Below are 18,548 nucleotides of genomic sequence, written 5' to 3'. Positions count from 1 at the left end.
GTCCCAACATTGTGTTCGTCGCGTTAATTTCCTTCATTTTGAAATTTTATCCCCTCTTTTACGTTAATTTCCTTTATTGGGAAGTAATTTTTCCTTCAATTCGCGTTAATTTAAGTCCCGTTAATTTCAAATACCTTAGTTAACACAAGCGTTAACTTCCTATAATAAGGTACCTGAATACTAATTATCTGATTGCTTTCGAAACTTTGTTGTGGAATTTAGTAGAGGTTCAACGGAATTAAGTCACGCCAGCGATTAGTTGAATCAGGTGATTATGTATGACTTCCTGAATACTAATTATCTGATCGCTTTCGAAACGCTCTATCCGGGACAGAACGGGATTCGATCCCGCGACCTCCGGATTCCGAGTCCAGCGCTCTTAAAACTCGACCACGCTGCCTCCTCCAACTTTGTCATCAAAGTAGGCAGTAGAGGTTTAACAGAATTAAGTCACGCCAGTGATTAGTTGAATCAGGTCATAAGGTATGACTTAGTAAAACTAATTACGTATCTGATTGCTTCTGAAACTTGCCGTTGCAGTTAGCAATAGAGTCAATAGAGTTTCAGAGAAAGTTACTGAAGTTAGCTGAATCAGCATATCAGATGATGAGGTGATCAGTATGACTTCTTGATATTAATAGAGGGATTACCCCATACCTAATGAGCTTGCTTATCGATATGAGTTCCTGTTTGTTATGTTTCGCTTTTAAGTTCCTGCAAACTAATTATCTAATTCGGGAATAATGGGGCAATGGACTTACCCAGAGCGCAGTAAATGATATGTTGTTCGTTTTTTTAGTCAGCGCCATATTAGCCAGTCTGGTCATAAATTATGTTAAACTTTCCATCCACCCAAACAGTGGTTCAGGTAAGTTGATGATAAAGGCTTCAATAAGTCGCACATAAACCTATTCGTTCCATTTCGAACTTCTGAAGAAACCTAAGGGGAAAATAAGTGAAGAGGCTTCCAAGAAATCGTTTTTAAGATTTAATATAAAGAGATTCCTATTGTTTACATCGGCAGCACAACAAGCAGGCTTAAAAAACACATTAAAGGGCATGTATAAGCCATAGCAACATTGAATAAAAACTTATTACTTGCCACTAAGAAAATGTCGACAATTATTACTGACTTTATTGTAAATAGCCCTTGTTAAAAATTTAAAATTCTTTCCTTAGAACATTCATTATCACAATTAGTGTATTTTTTTAAAAAAAATTCTTCATATAACACCAGGGACGGCCGTTGGCCATTTACATTTTTTAGCTGAGGAATTATGCAACAACAGTTGAAACGTCCTATTAAATGTAGTTTTTTTAAAAGCCAATGCCAACATTTTAATCCAATTCGACGTTTAGCAAAATAGTATTCTGTGTTGTTAACTGTGCTGAAAAATATTTAAGGAGTTCACAAAACTGATAAAAATAATGCATACACCAGCACTCTCCGCCGGAATTTAATGTTATGTGGTAAAGCAAAAACCCAAATCTATATATAGGGCACGACTTATTCTTAAGTAAACGGCATTTTACAAGGCTGATTTGGGGACTCTTTGAAGCGCTCATGTGCAATTAACAAAAGAGGTCCGCTACTCCATATTGCTCCTAACACCACAGTTACAATTGCCACTAAAATGTGTCTTTTCCATCTTCTTCGCCAAACAGTCATGACAGCCATATTCTGATAGCGAGTCTCGATTGTAATGGACACGCTGTTAAAAAGCCATTCAATCACCAATGGAACAAAGGTGTAAATGGCAAAAGACTGAAGCAGATTTAAAAGGGAACCGTTTTGTAAGTAAATAAATTGGTATAAGTACAAAACAGCGTTAACAGACACTATAGCTGTTGATTCAAACAACATGCTCATGATAGAGATATCAGCCATTTGTCTCTCACGGCGAGGAGTACGAAAACTTCCCCAAGGAGCTGATGTTCTTTTCCAAATCACGTGACAAATTTAATCAATCACAACCATAGTGCTTCGCTCTATGACTTCTGCAGCGCCGTGAACTATTCCAAGAATAGCGATGGATTGCAAACTGTCCAGATCTGCTTGTAAAACTCGAAACATAACCGCTGAGGCACAGTACAACGGCGCTAATAGGACATAGGAATATCCCGGATGGGTAATGTTCCATAACCGCGGAACAAAAATTCGTTAAATTTGAGTACGACTCCAACCAGAGAAGCAAAAAGTGCGATTAGCAGTTTTCTTTCTTTATTTTGTTTGTTATACGCTGGGTCAGTAAATTAAAGTGGCTAAAGGAATGGAAAGAAATATGCCAAAATAGACGGGAACTATTAATTGTAAGAATAAAGTCACTCGCTGTCTCCTTGTTGAGAGCCGGAAGTGATTTGTTAAAATATAGGCTTGGATGCAGAAACTGATAGTTAACAGAACGTTAAGTGGAAGCGTTTGCAAAGTAGTCAGCTTGGAATGAGATATTCCTAGAGCTTGTAAAGCCACACGATTAAGTGAATCCAAGAAATACACAACGCAACAAACCAGAAACAAATAGTACACATTCAAAAAACCAAGCGTACAGAAAAGCACAAGAGATCACACGAGAAATTGATCTGATCCATTGTAGTTTAAACGGAATTGTCTTCTTCTGGCGAAATTCACAGTTGTTTATAGTTTTATAACAGACAAAAGACAGGAACGTGTATACTGAAGCTATGATAATGGCAGCTGGTATTGAAATCAAAGCTCCAATGTACATTGATTTACAAAGAGCGGATGGTCTGAAAAGTTTCCAAGCCATTGCTCTATCTTCATCTTGTTGATCATCCTGTGTTTGTCAATTTCCTCCAGCGAAAACGCGTCTATAACCCTTATATCAAGACTGTTATACGCTGGACAATCCGTGCTTGTGGCTTCTCTGTTACGATTTACTATGGAATGGTTTGGGTTTATATAGAGTGCGAGCTTACAAAATAGTTGAACTAGTCTAGACGGGTGGCTAATTTGAGAGGTGGGGTTTAGAGATTGGGGGCTCAATAGTGCTTATACGGTTATTTGCATTTCTCATCACTTCATTCAGAATCAAGCAACATTATGACAACCAGCTGAGACATTCGCGGATCACGTCTTCACTACATGGGGCAACTTGCTTGCAAAGCGCAATATTTTTAAGACAGTCGGGGGAGCAAGTGCCAGTTTTGGCAAATCTTCGTTAAAGCACTCGAAGAATTTCCGAATTATTTCATCCAATCAAAAACTTGCGCGAGCGCTCACGAGTACTCCGAAAGCCGTCACGCGTATAAATACGTCATGTTGCTCAGCAACTTCTGGGACGAAAACCGCAGGCTCAGTCACTTCTCGGAGAAGTGATGTCACCATCAACTGGCACTAGTTCCCCCGACTGGAGATCAGCATCTAAACTTATGTAAACGGTATTTTACAAGGTTGGTATGAGGGCTCTTTAAAACGCCCGTGTAACAATACTAAAAGATTTCCGCTAGTCCATACACCAACTGGCAAAACGGTTACCATTGCCACTAAAATATGTCTTTGCCATCTTCTTCGCCAAACAGCCATGACAGCCATATTCTGATAGCGAGTCTCGATCGCTAGAGACACGCTGGTGAAAAACCACTCAATCACCAGCTGAACTAAAGTATGAATGGCAAAAGACTGTAGTAACTTTAAAAGGGAATCGTTTTGTAGGTAAATGAATTGATACAAGTATAAAAAACCGTTAACTGACACTACAGCAATCGATTCAAACAACATGCTCATGATAGCGATATCAGCCATCAGTCTCTCGCGGCGAGGAGTGCGAAAACTTCCCCAAGGAGCTGATGTTCTTTTCCAAATCACGTGAAAAATGTGATCGATCACTACCATGGTGCTTCGTTCTATGACTTCCGTAGCGCCGTGAATTATTCCTAGAATAGCGATGGATTGCAAACTGTCAAGATCTGCTTGTAAAACTCGGAACATAACCGCTGAGGTACAATACAGCGGCGCTAATAGGACATAGGAATATGCCGGATGAGTAATGTTCCATAACCGCTGGACAAAAATTCGCGAGATGACTTTGAGCACGACTCCAATGAGAGGAGCGAAGAGTGCGATTACCAGGCGCATTTTGCCTTCCTTACTTTGTTTGTTATACGCTGGGTAAATTATAGAGGCCGCAGAAACGGCAAGAATTATTACAGAACAAATGGGAACTGTCATTTGTAAGAACAAATTCATCTGCTGCCTCCTTGTCCGTCCCATACGGAAATGATTCGTTAGAAGATAGGCTTGCCAACATATACTTATTACAAACAAAACGTTAGCGGGAATCTTTTGCAAAACAGAAAGCTTGGAATGAGATATTCCCAGGGCTTGCAGAGCAACACGGTAACATGTGTCCAAGAAATATACAAGGCAAGCAGCCAGGATCAGTTTTCTTTTCACTCCCATTAACTGAAATGGGCGAAATAGGAAAAAGGTACATGTAAAGAACCAAGTGTAAATAAAAGCATTAGAAATCACAGCGGAAATTGATCTCATCCATTGCACGTTTACTGGAATGGACTTCTTTGGGTAAAATTCACAGTTAGTTATAGTTTTAAAAGATAGGTAGGAGATCAACATGTATACTGAACCTATGATGGTGGCAGTAAGTAGTGAAATCAAAGCTCCAATGTACATTGATTTACAAACCGTACGGAGAGCGGATGGTCTGAATCGCTTCCAAGCCATTGCTCTATCTTCATCTTGCTGATCGACTTCCTGTGTTTCTTCGTTCTCTGGAGAACACGCGTTTATAACCCTTACATTAAGACTGTCAGCCACTGGATAGTTTAAACTTGTGATTTCTCTGTCGCTGTATTCTTGATATATAAGCTCATCAACAGGAAGATAATACCATTCTCGACCTGTGCTTTGTAGAGGATCGTAACCAAAAGACTCTGTCGTAAATTCAGGTTCTTCTGGGTTGTAGTGCCCTGTCACGTTTCTTGTTAACCTGAACACGATATGACCAAACACCTCTATCAGTGTTCTGCTACTCATTGTTAATCGGAGATCAGTGGAACAAATGGTTAAAACACAGCAGTTTAGTTAGTTAATGACGGACTTGAGGACGCAACTAAGTGACGATCTGCAGATGATAAACTGACTCTTTCTGTGCTGTTTTCCGAATTTCCGCATAACTTTCGTTTGACATGTGGTTTTTACCCCTTTATATTATGGGGTTTAACCCTTCTTTTGTCAGTCGGGTCAGTCTGTTTACGTCACATGCTATTAAGGAAATAATTGTGGCTTATCCTATTCAGACTCAAAAATTATCTTTGTTATTATTCATCGAAAAACTGTTTTTAGTATGCTGCTTGTTTTGACGTTTTACTTAAAATAAATCAAACAAGAGAGACAGCCGGTTTCATCGCATTTTCAAACACTATAAACGACACGCGACCGAGAATTTTTGATGAAAAAGGGGGTTGTTTGAAGAGGTGAGGAACACTGTTTGATTTTCACGATTTTTCAACTGGAACGGAGAAATAATATCATAAAAGTCTATGCTAATTAAGACCAAATCAACTGTCATGGTAATGATATGGAATACTAATATAGGTGAAAACATGTACAGGTGCATGTACCCAGTATATTCAAAACTTCCCCTCAAAATCATGAAAAATACCAAAATGTGGAAAAACACAGTGTACTCTATAGCCATAAAAGGCCCAAAATACTGTATACTCAATTATTTTTAAAAACCCCTGTACACTGTATACATAAAAACACGGCTGGTTGACCCTGACACCTCTGTCAGTGTATTCCAACTTCAGGGGGGGGGGGGGGTGGGGTTTAGGGATGGGATAGGGCAACGTCGTTCACTAAATTAAAAATAATCGGTTAAATACAGTTCCAATGCTTTAGAACAGTCAAAACAACTCATAGACACCATATGATGTAACATGTGGAATTTTCTAGCTGTTAACCATATTTTCTTTCGAAATAAATTTTTGATACAAATCCTTATTTTGACACAAGAAATGCAAGGCTGACACTACGTAGAAATGAAAAAAACCTTAACGGGACAACGACATGATAGAGTCCAAACTGAAAGTCAAAAATGCAAACTCTGGACAGCTGTTTCGACCTGATTGGGTCTCTTCAGCAGAGTGTATGCCGCACAGAATAGAACAACCAGCGCAAAGACAGTTGTCTATAAAGTACTCCTACGTACACTAGCAGCATTTTCATCCGCGGTCCCTTGCTTTCTATATTGTCACCTTATTTTGAAACCGCCATTTTGACCGAGTTGTCAAAGCGTGAGCCTGCACCCCCTGTGGGAACACATTCTAACTTTTAGCCGAATAACTGATTCATGTCATCTCAACAATTTTGAGAACCTTTTTTGCATATCGATTAAAACCGATATCAGTAGTCAAACTCGAACCTTCCTTAGGTATATATAGACACGTTGAACAAGAAGCTACAAGAGATATTTCTGTCAGAATTTATAATATTAGTAGAGAGCGAACGTTCGCAAAATGTTTTTAGAGGTGCGCGCCTCTAAGATCATTTTGCTGGTATGCAAATATCATTGATTTAAATTTAAAACTTTCTCGTAATTATTCATTTTTTGATGTCACCTTCACACGAGGTGCTCGATGGAAACGTGAGGTGGAGCAGGGTTTTTGGCGATGTTTATCTCTGTGGTTAATTTGTCAGCTATATGTGTACTCGTCGTTTCCTATGAAAGTAATATTCTACCGTCTTCGTGGTAAACTCGCGGGTAAACGGACAAACAGTCCCTGGCAATTTCAATGACATTGCAAACAGTGTGACACGCCTGAAGCAATCATGGCGGATTGACTTGAAGGTATGGCGTGATTGTCTACGCTTTCTGAGGTAACAGATACATGTACAAGTAGTATAAAATTAAATGCTTTACTTAGCGTTTGATAAGTAAAGTAATTCGGCTGTTTAGTCGTGGTGCAGCGTTTAGGTACCTGTTTTACGGCAAACGTAAAATGAGGTTTTGATCATACAAATAATCGTTTTAGAAGAGTCCGGCACCTTGCGTTGTACATGTGTCCATGATGAAACATTATTGAAGTAAAGTAATTCAAACTATAGTTTAAGAGAGGTTTATTCTAGTATTGGTGGGCTCTTGTTTTTTCCAAGATCGCATGAGGTCGGGATCACAGATCCCGCTTCTCGATTCGAAGGTCCCGCGACGTTTTACTGTTTCCAATCTTTTCGCGGTTTTAAATTTCAGAGACAACCTGGCGCGAAGAAAACAAAAATGGCGGTGGAAGTGTCAGACACAAGGGACACAAACGCGTCGATTTTGTCAATATGCACGACAAAGAATGAAATTTTCTACAGGTAAATAACATGGAAGTGATGAATAACATGCTTTACCAAGTTGGTCCGGTCCAAATATTGTACTGTGTATGTAAAAATTATGGTCAAGTTTGTGCAAACTGCTGGCGGTTTTTGACTTGCTGTGACTTGTGACTTCTATCAGTAGTGTACCTGAGTTGTACATGTATGGCCCGGCGTATCATCACATCGAACGTTCGGTTTTCAAACTCAATCGAACGCAATCGAACTTAATCGAACGAGAATTATTTTTGTTATTTAGGATGCAAAAAATCAAAGAAATCGGTGAAATGTTTCCTGCCAAAAAGCTTGACTCAGAAATGCAACTTATAAATAGGTTTGGCCCTACATGTATTCAGTATGAAGCTGAAAAAGACTTTACAATGTGGAGGGGATGGGGGCTCAACCCTCCCCCCCCCCCCCCCCCCCCACACACACACACACCTCCAAAAGGAATCTAATAGTAGCTTACAGCGCGGCTACTGTTACGGGGTCACACAGACAAAGTTAGAAAGTGCAAAAACCACATGGATGGGGATGCAGGGTGTTTATAGTGTCATAGAGATCGATCGTTCAGTTTGACGGGCCGTCATCTTGGTTCCAGAACACAAGCGAAAACTTGGGAGAGTGCAAAACACCCCATGCTACAAATGCCCTGCACCCCTACCCACAAGTATTTTGCACTCTCCCCAGATTTCGCTCGCATTCAGGAACCAAGACATCTGACGGCTTGTCGAACTCAACGATCGATCTCTATGACTTCGCGGAAAAATGGGGATTATTGTGAACAGTCTATTCATTGTGTTGTATTCTTGGGCATGCCATGCAATTCTCACAGTGCAGGGTTGGAAATTAGCGCTCGCCCACTCGCCCAGGCGAGTGTGAAAACTGTCGGGCGAGTACAAATCACGGATCACTCGCCCGGTTTGGCGAGTATGATTTTCATATCCAGTATTACTAATATTAAATTTTTCAAAAAACTTCAAATTAATCCACACAGTGACACTGTCCACAAGCCTACCAACATTTTGAAATCTCCAACAAAGCTGCATTCGAGTTCGTAAACAGAAAAAATGGCTTCCTTTTAGTGATTGTTACATGATGGACGTACCTTTACAAAGTAATACCTCTGGACATAAACACACTAACTCGTCTACCGAGCCGTGAAATGCGGCAAGATTGCTATTTCCCGATTTTCTTGACTCTTTTTCTGCACAATTTCGACACTTTGTATTTGGGAAGACGTTTCAAATTAAAAACTGCGTTTCAACTTTTGAAGTAAGCGTACTCATGGTTTATTAAGGAGTAACGTCTATTTTTGGCGATTTTCATTGAAAAAATAGATTGCAGCCTGTATCGCGATTGACCACTAACGGTGGCACAATGAGTATCTAACGTGATTTAAAATTTAAGATATATATTTCAACTTTTTGTGGGGGGTGAGGGGCTAAATTTTCCTTTCTTAAATGGAGGAGACTGGGCGAGTGAAAATTGACCTGGGCGAGTGCAATTTGAAGGTCACTCGCCCAGATGGCGAGTGCTCCGAAATTTTAGTTTCCAACCCTGCAGTGACTCAACAAAATAGTTTGGCCTATATTAAACATAAAGGGAAAATGTTGTTAAAACTGACAGACTTATTTTATCACCTAACAGGAAAACAAAGTAGTGTGTGACAGACAAGGATTGAATAATGGAATAATGCATTATGCAGGACTGGTGAGTAAAAGCTCTCTTGTTTTATAAATAGAGGCTGTAGGCCCAACAGTTAATTATCATGTGAGGTCTTGATAGCCACCTAGTAAAAATACTTTCCGATGCTGGGTATTAACCTGAGATTCTATGTTTACTCCATTGCATATTGAACATATACCAGTATTTATTATAATTTTATAATTATACTGCCCTAGTGCGCTTACCCCACACAATAGGCACAGACATTTTGGGCTGGTACCCATAACCAAATAAGACATTTGACAAAAAAAAATCCTATAACATTTAATTTGAAAAGGCTGCCAAAAATCATTAAATTCTTGCTTTTTCTTTCAAGTCTTGAACCCTATAAAATAAGGCTGTAACAACTACCATGGACCTTGGAAAAAAAAGTTCAATGATTGTAATTAAGTTTTATTCAAATGACGTCAATTTGACTAATAGTGGGGTATCAACATCTAGTTTCTCCATACAATATCAACACATTGTTACTTGGTGATGAGGATAAAGAAATTCATTAATCCAGTGATTTTCAGAGCTTACATTAAAAAGAAATACATGGCAATAAGCGAGAATGATTTAATTTCAAGACTCCCGGCCAGAGTTGCAATGAATAAAGTTTTATTTTAGGGCCAATTCAGACAACGTCTCTCGAATAGATTTGCAACAATTTGCATTTGACTGTTGCCTAAGACACAAAAAATGAATGATTTAGAAGCATGTTTTACAGCCACATGTAAATGGGATTTTTCTACACTGTATGCTAAAGCAAACTTAGATCTGAAAGAAACTTTAATACAGTCAACTCTCTCTAAACAGACACCTCTATTATAAGACAGACACCACCATAAGACGGACACCGGGTGACGGTCCCTGCCGTTTTTCAGTCATTTTACTGTAACCAACACTCCCTATAAGACGGACACCTCTCTAAGACGGACAATGGACACTTTGAAATCATTAACAGACACTTGAGACGTGTTTTTTATCATGTATTATTAGTGAAAATACTTCCAAACTTCGTATTGACCTAAAGCACTACCCTAAGTCCCCTAAGGATACGTCTTACTTACCAAAAACAATGACGCTTTAACGGATTACATCTCTGCTTACGTGTATGGACACTAAAGAGGTCGTTTCTACTTGCAGTACTACAGTTTGTAGAAGCTCTCAATTTTTGCTTTAACAAGCAAATGCAGTCCTTTTATTATTTTAGTCTTGTTGCAGTTAGCAAAGGTTTGTTGCATTGTGCAAAGGTTTAGCTTTATTTTCTCAGAATTACTGGTGCCATGTTACCTCGACTCTCTACAGAGCAGACACCTCTCTAAGGTGGACAGCTGCGGCTGGTCCGGAAGGTGTCCATCTTAGAGAGAGTTAACTGTATGTCAAAAAGATTTGCTAGAAATCCCCAGACCCAAATGTGTAGAACAGTGCAACCAAGAAGTTGACTTTTATTGAGTGCCTTGAGAATAAAAGTATGCCTTAGAATAAAAGTATTAATCTTTAGTGACTAATGTTCACCAGAACATTATTTATTTTGATAGAATGGACAAAAACTTGTTATAGTTCAGGGGAAAATGTTATGGATCCATTTATCTGGATGTATGAAGTATAATTAATTTTTCAAAGTCCACTGAATTTTATTATGAAACAACATGGATGTGTGAAGACCTGTCTTCACACATCCTGAAATGTCAGAGCTTCTGTTTAAAATTGTTTCTAAAAATTTATTATCTTTTAAAAGCAGATTACAAATAATCTACCAAGGTCCTGAAATTTGGAATTCTCTCCCAGTATCTATTACTTGTTCAATAAGCTGTCCTACTTTTGAGATAAAAGATGATTAAATCTTTAATGAAATGATACTGAATTGGCCAAGCCGCACATTCACAGCGGAATAAAATATATCAATAACCGAGTTGGCCTCCCTAGATAAGCCTGGTGGTTTCCTGGAGGTCTCCTTGCCCTATCTATACTGTTCAAATTGTCTTGAGAACAGCAGACACGTAAAGAATTTAAGAAATACGACAATTTTTTTAAGTTTGAAAGACATGTTTCGACAGAGCATCTGTCATCTTCAGTTGAATGGTTTACAAAGCACAGAGAGTTGAATAATAAGTAGATAAAAAATGCTAATTAAGACAAGTAGTAACAACAGAACATGAAAATGTGTAAATTAGTTTATCTAAAATTTATCTGGCAATAATTTGGTAGGGAAGGTTGTTGCGTCAGGAACTTGACGTCACCATGGCAACGGCATTTTGAGAGGCATGTTTTCCCAAATTTGTAGATTTCGTGTTTCTATTAATGAAAAATAACTTTAATGCAATTATTTTCACCTTTTTATGGTTTTTAAGCACAGTTTTATTGATTTTGAGTACTTTGCAGTAATTTTGGGTGGTTTTCGAACGTTTTGGAAAAATTTCGAAATCCAAGATGGCGGATCTAAGATGGCGACTGTTTGGACATTATGATGTAATTGTCACGTGATGTGACGTCATCATCCCACGTGACGTATACCAAAAACTAGATTTTTGGACATACTATATATCCTCTAAGTTTCATTGTGATTGCTTTAATATTCTGGAAGTTACAGAGGGGGGGGGCAGAATCTGCCCCCCCTCCCCCCTTTCTGAAAAGATCCAAAAAAGCCCGGTCTGAATAGGGTTAAGGTGGCGCGATCGGATTTTTGTGTGACGATACCTTTCAACTTTGAGCAACTTGTATGCCACTGTAAAGAATACGACTGGAAATCGATCAATACAGCTCTACTAAAGAAAGATGCAAGTTTCAAATGAGATAAGTTTCATCGAAATCGGAGTAACCATAGCAACATGATGACGTCACCACCCATTTTACACGAGACCGATTTTCTTGTAATAGAGGGATTGTTTTGCAAAAAAGGCTTCTGGATCATGGACTCGACATAGTTTCCTCAAGGCCTGCGAAATTTGAAGAATTTCTATGAGAGCGAAAATACAACAAAAACAAAGCATTCTTAAAACATTATTGAGAAAACGTTCACAAGGCCCGATCAAATAACATTTTGGCTTTAAGTGAAACTTGTACTATCTAATTACCTGGGGCGAAAATCTCAGAGAAATCGTTTCATTTGATTTCTTGAAACATCGGCTTGAATATGAACTGGTATGAAGTGTTTCTTTGCTCTTCTATCCGGAAAAAGGGCCTTCCATCTTTTTGTGATCTTTGATGGGTGTCAAGTCAGACAAAAATTATACCACATGTATTACCTTCTTATTTTTTACTCCAAAGATCAAGTCTTGTTTCTGTTTGCCATACATTTTGTTTAGTGTTATTTCTAAGAATCTAATGGTACATAAAGAAGACAGTATCCACTGAATGAATTTCTTTATTCTTATCACCTATCTGTTTGACAATGTATTGATATTGTATGAAGAAATTAAATCTAGATGTTGAACACTTAAAAAAACTACGTGTCGTTAGCTCTAGTTTATCTATTTTCTGAAAGGTTAATTAGCTCATACCTTACCAAGATATCAAAAGTGCTCAGCTTTGAATCTGCTGTTAGAAACAAGCACAGGCTGAACATTATCATTGATTTATTTTCCCCAAAATTCTAGAGTTAGTTTCAGTTTTCCTTTAGTAACATTGTAATTCTGCTTTACTGTTAGAAATTAAAAAGAAAATGAATAGACACCCAACACAGCATGCTTGCTAGACATTCAGGTGCTCGGCTCATAATTCGCCAATTTTTTTACCAATGAAAACAAAAATTAAATTAACAAACTCGAAAAGTAAGATTTATGATTTCATGATTTTTAAACATGAAGGCTTACTAAAGAATGAGGCTTACAAGAGTGCATTTGTCAATCAGTATTGCGAACGAGACGAAGGAATATTTATTTTTCTTTGCTTTTTTAAAAAAAAAAACAACAACTAAAAACATCCTTCATCTCAGAAGTTCCTTTCGGTTTGAAAAACAGTTTGAAGCAAGCAAAGAAAGTGGCTTTTCATAAGTTCTCGTTAAATTGCATCTCATTTATTCTTCGGACTAGGAGCATTGTTTTTGTTCTTTGCCGGTCTATCCAAACACATGATATTATATAATTAGGGTGCGTACGTCAACTCCACGAAATTCGAACTCTCAAGTTCCTAAAATTAGTAGTACATTGTGTGACCAATTTCCAAAAAAAAGTTTTAATTTATACGTTGCATGTTACCGAGGGCAGGCGAGAACAGTAGATTTGAAATTTAGAACGGAGTACATAACATATTAAAAGTGTAAAATAGCGTTCTCTGGTTTAAAAAGTTAAAAAATATGAGCTTTCGGCTATTTTACTATAGCCTTTGACGAATGTAAAAAAGATATAAAGCGCGTGGTTGGAAATATATACAAGGGAGGGTGTGAAAATAATTAAAAACTAAAATACAATAGAAGTGTAAAAAGCTAAAAAAGGACAAAAACAGACAAATTAAGAGTTACAATAAGATAGAATATTGTCTTGGTAACGGTTTGGAGTTATTGTCTGCGCCGACAGTTTTGGCAGTGTGCCAAGATTCTAGAGTTCTTCTATTGTATTTTAGTTTTTAATTATTTTCACACCCTCCCTTGTATATATTTCCAACCACGCGCCTTATATCTTTTTTACATTCGTCAAAGGCTATAGTAAAATAGCCGAAAGCTCATATTTTTTGACTTTTTAAACCAGAGAACGCTATTTTACACTTTTAATATGTCTCATCCTGGTTGCAGTTCAATTTTTAATCGGAATACATAACATTCGCAAGATTAAAACGCAAATTAGACGGTGGTACATTTTTAGCAGGAAGGGCGAGTCTCTTTTGCCGGCAGTGCCCCTTCGTGTTGAAAAGATAAATAGACCATCCGTATTTCTTTGAAATACTGATTTGAATGGGTTGAAAATTTAGAGCATTTAGAACTTCCCTTTGCTTCTGTATATTCTTCAAGTAATTATTGGCAGCACGGTTATACTTATCAAACGTGACAAAATATCAAGTCACACAATATTTAATCACGTTGTTTGCGGCCAGTGAAGCCCATGCTTGTGCAAGTTGTATTTCTTCAAACTGCTCTAATTAATCATTCTTATGAAGTTTCTTTTTTCTTCTTTATTTCAGTGTTCCTGGCCAAGTCTGCTGTACATTCCAGTGTCAAAACAGAATCATCCTAGATAAATGCAGTCTAAGGCCGAACACTTTGATTGTATCTAAGGTAGAACAGTATTTTAAAACTTCCCCGCAAAGTTCTTAGTTTTCACTTTGCAAAAAATGGACAATTTAAAACTGTTTATCCAAAATTCTTTATTGAACTAAAGAGATGGTGAACAAGCCGTGTTCAAAATAAATATAAGAGTTTGACTTCGTTTCACGCAGATTTTCAATTTCATGTTGTGTAAAATTTCTGCCGAGCTATGATACTATGTTGAACGCCGTTCAATTTTTTTTAATTTTCCCGCCAAAAGACTTAGAAAAAATACGGGCGCCCAAAATACGCATGCGCCGTATTTTTTTAAAAAAAAATTTAATTATTTAACAATACTCTGTAATAAATTTCACTTGTACTATTTTGTCCATTAAATAATAAAGAACTCAAACAAAAGCAATTGTCAAGTTGTTTCGTCTTTATTGTCTCAATAAAACTTCAATTAAAAAATACAATGATTATAGTATTTTATAACTAGGCTTTATTCTTTTAAACTTAATTAAATAATTAATTTTCAATTTAAAAATGTTCACAAGTTTTAACCCCTCTATATACTAAGACTTTTGGCGGGAAAATTTGAAAAAATTTGCACAGCGTTTCCCCTGACAACATTTTTGTGACAAAAATAATTAGGAGTCTCCATGAATATTTTTCCGCCAAAAAAAAATAATACACCATCTCGAACAGAAAACTGACTAAATTTTTGCCAAACGTATTTTGTTTTTGAATCCAAACGATGATTTTTTTTAGTTTGGTAGTGATTCTTAGAAATATTTCAGGTTCGAGATGGTGTAACGAACGATAAGGAGAACATGGCAAAATATTTACTCAGTTATTCCCAATCAGAGAAAAAAAAAATATTTTTACAAAGTGTGGTAATCCAATGGCAAATAATTTCTGTAAAATTAAAGTTCTGAATAGTCAAAGCCTGTAAACTTTAGATATCTGGCGAAAAGTTTTACTGATCAAATTTGAAAGATAATGATGTGCTGAAAAGCGTGCAGTTGCTTTTCAAATTTTTCGTATGTTTATTTGTCTGTAAACAAAGCAAAGTCCGAGGAAAAATTCACTGATTGCTCACTTCCCAGCACATCGACACCTCTCATACTTGATCAACAAAACCTTTCGCCAGATATCTTGAGTTTACAAACTTCAAATATTTCAAAACTCTAATTCTGCAGACATTATTCGACACGAATTCCAATACAAACGCAGTATTTCACGTCGTGTTTATTCTACTTTCAAAATAGCGGCTACAACTGTGAAGTGTTTATTCCTTTTACACGAATTTGATCGATTTTGAAATTTTTCACGTTCGATAATCAATCTTCAACAGTACTTCAAAACTTTTAATACTTTGCCATGTTTTCCTTTCCATCACTTTAATTCGACCAAATTAAGGACTACGTTTTGCTAAACAAGACAAATAATATAGAGCGAAAACGCTTTACGATACAAGTCTAAATAGCGAGGCAGAAATTATTTGTCAGTTGATCCGAGCAACTGAAATGCCGGCGTAAACAAAATGGCTCATCCAATTATTCGCGTTCACCTACCAATCGGTTTATTTATTTATTTTTTGTTTCGCTCTGTTTTTTTGCCTTGTTTAACAAGAGTTTAACCTGTTACATCCCAAGCGATGAACATCAAATGTCTCCTTACAAGTTTAACACAATGTCAAAAAATAGATGCCAGGGAGAATAACGACATTCATCAACTCGAGGATATTTTGTTGATATGTCACCAAATTCTGAGAATATTTTTTAACAAAAAATTTCTAGCACGAATCAATGTTTTTCATCTTGGGAATTAACAGGTAAACAACGCCCTCAATACTATGAAACACAACGCCTGGTTCAAAGAAATGTTATCATACAGCTTTTTAGTTCAAAACAAATATTTAGGCTGAGTCTGAAACTTCGCAAAGGAGATAATGTGGACCACAAAAGACAAATGGCGAATAGCACAAACACTAACTTGTGAGATAATATAATAAAACAACAACATGTTCGACTCAATGCCTGTGTTAATTACTCAAAAACAACATCTTTCAAGAAAAAGGAAAAAGGAAAACATCTTTCGCAATATAAGAATACTTTCTCTTTGGCTAATAATTTCGAAATTTGCAAAGCCAAAAAGAACCGAGCATAGTGTATAAACATTCCAAGAAGATTGACAGTAATTTTTTTGCTTCTGTTTTTTTTTTTTTTTTTTTTTGAAAATTTCACAAGAATTGTGTTCCAGTTTGCCACTACTTGCAAGAAAAGAACGAAGAAAAACGACATTTCCTACATGTCTTTTAGTCTTCTAAGGTGCAAAATGAAAAACCTATATCGAGGTTTTATCGCAAAATCTGCATAGCGAAATTTGAAATTCCGAGAAAAGACCTTTTCTTTGGAACGACAGAAAAAATGTGTTACTTTCTCACTTAAAATGTTTTTCTATAGCGTTGCCAAGCAGTGTGGTAAATATCTTGTCATAAATCTCAACGAGCCAAACAATAGGTCAACGTAATCAGTTTGCTTCAGTTCATTGTAAAAGTTGTCAAAACTCTAATTTTCGAAAAAATGTCCCCATAGAAAACATCATTAGCATATTTTTTTTTTTAGATCATAAACCCAAAATTTGAAAAGTCAAATTTGTGATGATTTGAAGATATTCTTCATTTTTCCAAGCTTCCAAAAAGATTATTATTTAGATTTCAATCAATTTAACAAGCTGGAAAGTACAAAATGAAGGTTGTGTTTTGAGTGAGGTATTGTAAATATGATCTTATCTCTTATCTAGGTCAAAATGCCTTTGGAAAACATGATTAGTATATTAATACTTTCTCTTCAGTTGCTCATAATCTTGGGAAAAAAATTAAAAGCAAAATACGACCAAGGTCTAAAAAACATATTTTTTGGAAAGTACACAGTTGATGTTTCATTTTTCAGAGCTGTTAAAAGTCGATATAGAGATCGTATGATTTACACGAGCCAGAAAATACATGGATTTTAAAATTTATTCGCTAGATGCTGGTTTCGTTTTGGTTGGTGAAAAATAACTATGTTTCGAAAGATATGCTTTTGTGGCCCGGTATCCAAGCCTCGAATGAATTTTAACAAAGCAGACAAGACGCTTTACATTTCCTTTATCGTGAAATAGGTATGAAATAAGTGTAATTTCGCACCAGGTAGCTATTTCAGGTCAGCCAATCAGAATGCCTCAGTTTGCTTGAAACTGAGCAATTCAACATGAATAGTTTGGGGCTGTTGAAACATTCTATGAACCAGGCGTAATGTCTCGTTTTACTGTACCTTAAGAAACAAGAGAACATGGGCACTCGTATTTGTTTTTCTGAAGTCGAGAAACATAATGAATTCAACGTTAAATAAATCAAATCTAATAGCAAAAAGGCTTATTGATTTTACCGTTAATTTTTTTCACAAAGCATTGATCCGCCAATTAACAAATGAAATTTTGTTCATGTTTTTCCATACTCCCATGTTTTCTTGTCAACAGTAAATAAATTATTGACACAAGGATGACCAGGAAATTTTTTAAAGTGGCACTGTTGCGATATGAACCCCTTAAATTACTATATTTAAAGAGGGAAGCCACATCAGCCATAGCTGATTTTCATGCGGGTCCTCTGTCCAGAGCGACTTAGAATTTGGAAACCCCCTCATACCCAACAATTAAATTTTGAAAAACAGATCAATAAAATTAACCGCGTTTGTAATGTAGAAAGTTCAACTTTCGAATTTGGCATTAAAACAAACATTTTACCATTAATATTTTGAACTTGTAACTGAAAGATTGCAGTGCCACCTTAATAAATTCCCGTTCAAAGTCCATATACACCTCCCTCAAATAAAATTTAGTGGCTTAATAATTGTACCTAGATTTTATCCGAATTGAATTTTTTTTTTACAAAGGCTGATGTTGGAATACTAGTTACAATCTTCCCAACATCAGAATGACACCAAACTTAGTTTGATATATTTCGTCTGTAATTAATGAAATTATTAATGTTTTGAATAAATTTTGTGATAAACTTTAGAATTTTCAGTCTGCGTAGACCCTTAAGCCTGGAACTAGATTTTCTTTTCGTAATAAGCCACTAGTTTTTCATAAGAGCGAGAACCTAGTGTAAAGTCTTATCTCTGTGTATTGTATCTTCCACCAATGAATCATCCATCTGGGTTCCAGTCTCTTCTCGTTTCTTTAATCTTCTGAAGATAAAACAGAAAAATAACACGATTAGATCGTGGTCAAAAAGCCTTACAATTTAAAGACCAAAATTGAGCTTGG

General features: G+C 36.6%; 1 protein-coding gene and 1 long non-coding RNA gene across 4 annotated transcripts; one reads left to right on the top strand and one right to left on the bottom strand.

Moving 5' to 3' along the window:
• Positions 1-2,908: 2,908 nt before the first annotated feature.
• On the bottom strand, positions 2,909-5,153 carry LOC144632424 (uncharacterized). Its single transcript, XM_078491075.1, has one exon. It carries the CDS (start codon positions 5,012-5,014, stop codon positions 3,389-3,391), a length of 1,626 nt encoding a protein of 541 aa, XP_078347201.1. The 5' UTR covers positions 5,015-5,153; the 3' UTR covers positions 2,909-3,388.
• A 1,457-nt stretch (positions 5,154-6,610) lies between these two features.
• Positions 6,611-14,793, top strand: LOC144632509 (uncharacterized). Of its 3 annotated transcripts, none has more exons than XR_013566905.1 (4): positions 6,611-6,830; positions 7,230-7,354; positions 9,003-9,052; positions 14,168-14,793. It is a non-coding gene; the product is annotated as an uncharacterized LOC144632509 (long non-coding RNA). The 3 variants fall into 3 exon arrangements; XR_013566903.1 differs by having other exon boundaries at positions 6,611-6,859; XR_013566904.1 differs by lacking the exon at positions 14,168-14,793 and having other exon boundaries at positions 6,611-6,859; positions 9,003-9,053.
• Positions 14,794-18,548: the final 3,755 nt, after the last annotated feature.

The sequence above is a fragment of the Oculina patagonica genome, chromosome 12 (genome assembly GCF_052425735.1).
Source record: "Oculina patagonica isolate OP01 chromosome 12, crgOcupat, whole genome shotgun sequence".
NCBI lineage: Eukaryota > Metazoa > Cnidaria > Anthozoa > Scleractinia > Oculinidae > Oculina > Oculina patagonica.
This window is presented reverse-complemented; position numbering and strand designations above follow the sequence as displayed.

Excerpts from the sequence above, each read along its gene's own strand:
- LOC144632424 (XM_078491075.1), bottom strand. The coding sequence starts at position 5,014 with ATGAGTAGCAGAACACTGATAGAGGTGTTTGGTCATATCGTGTTCAGG.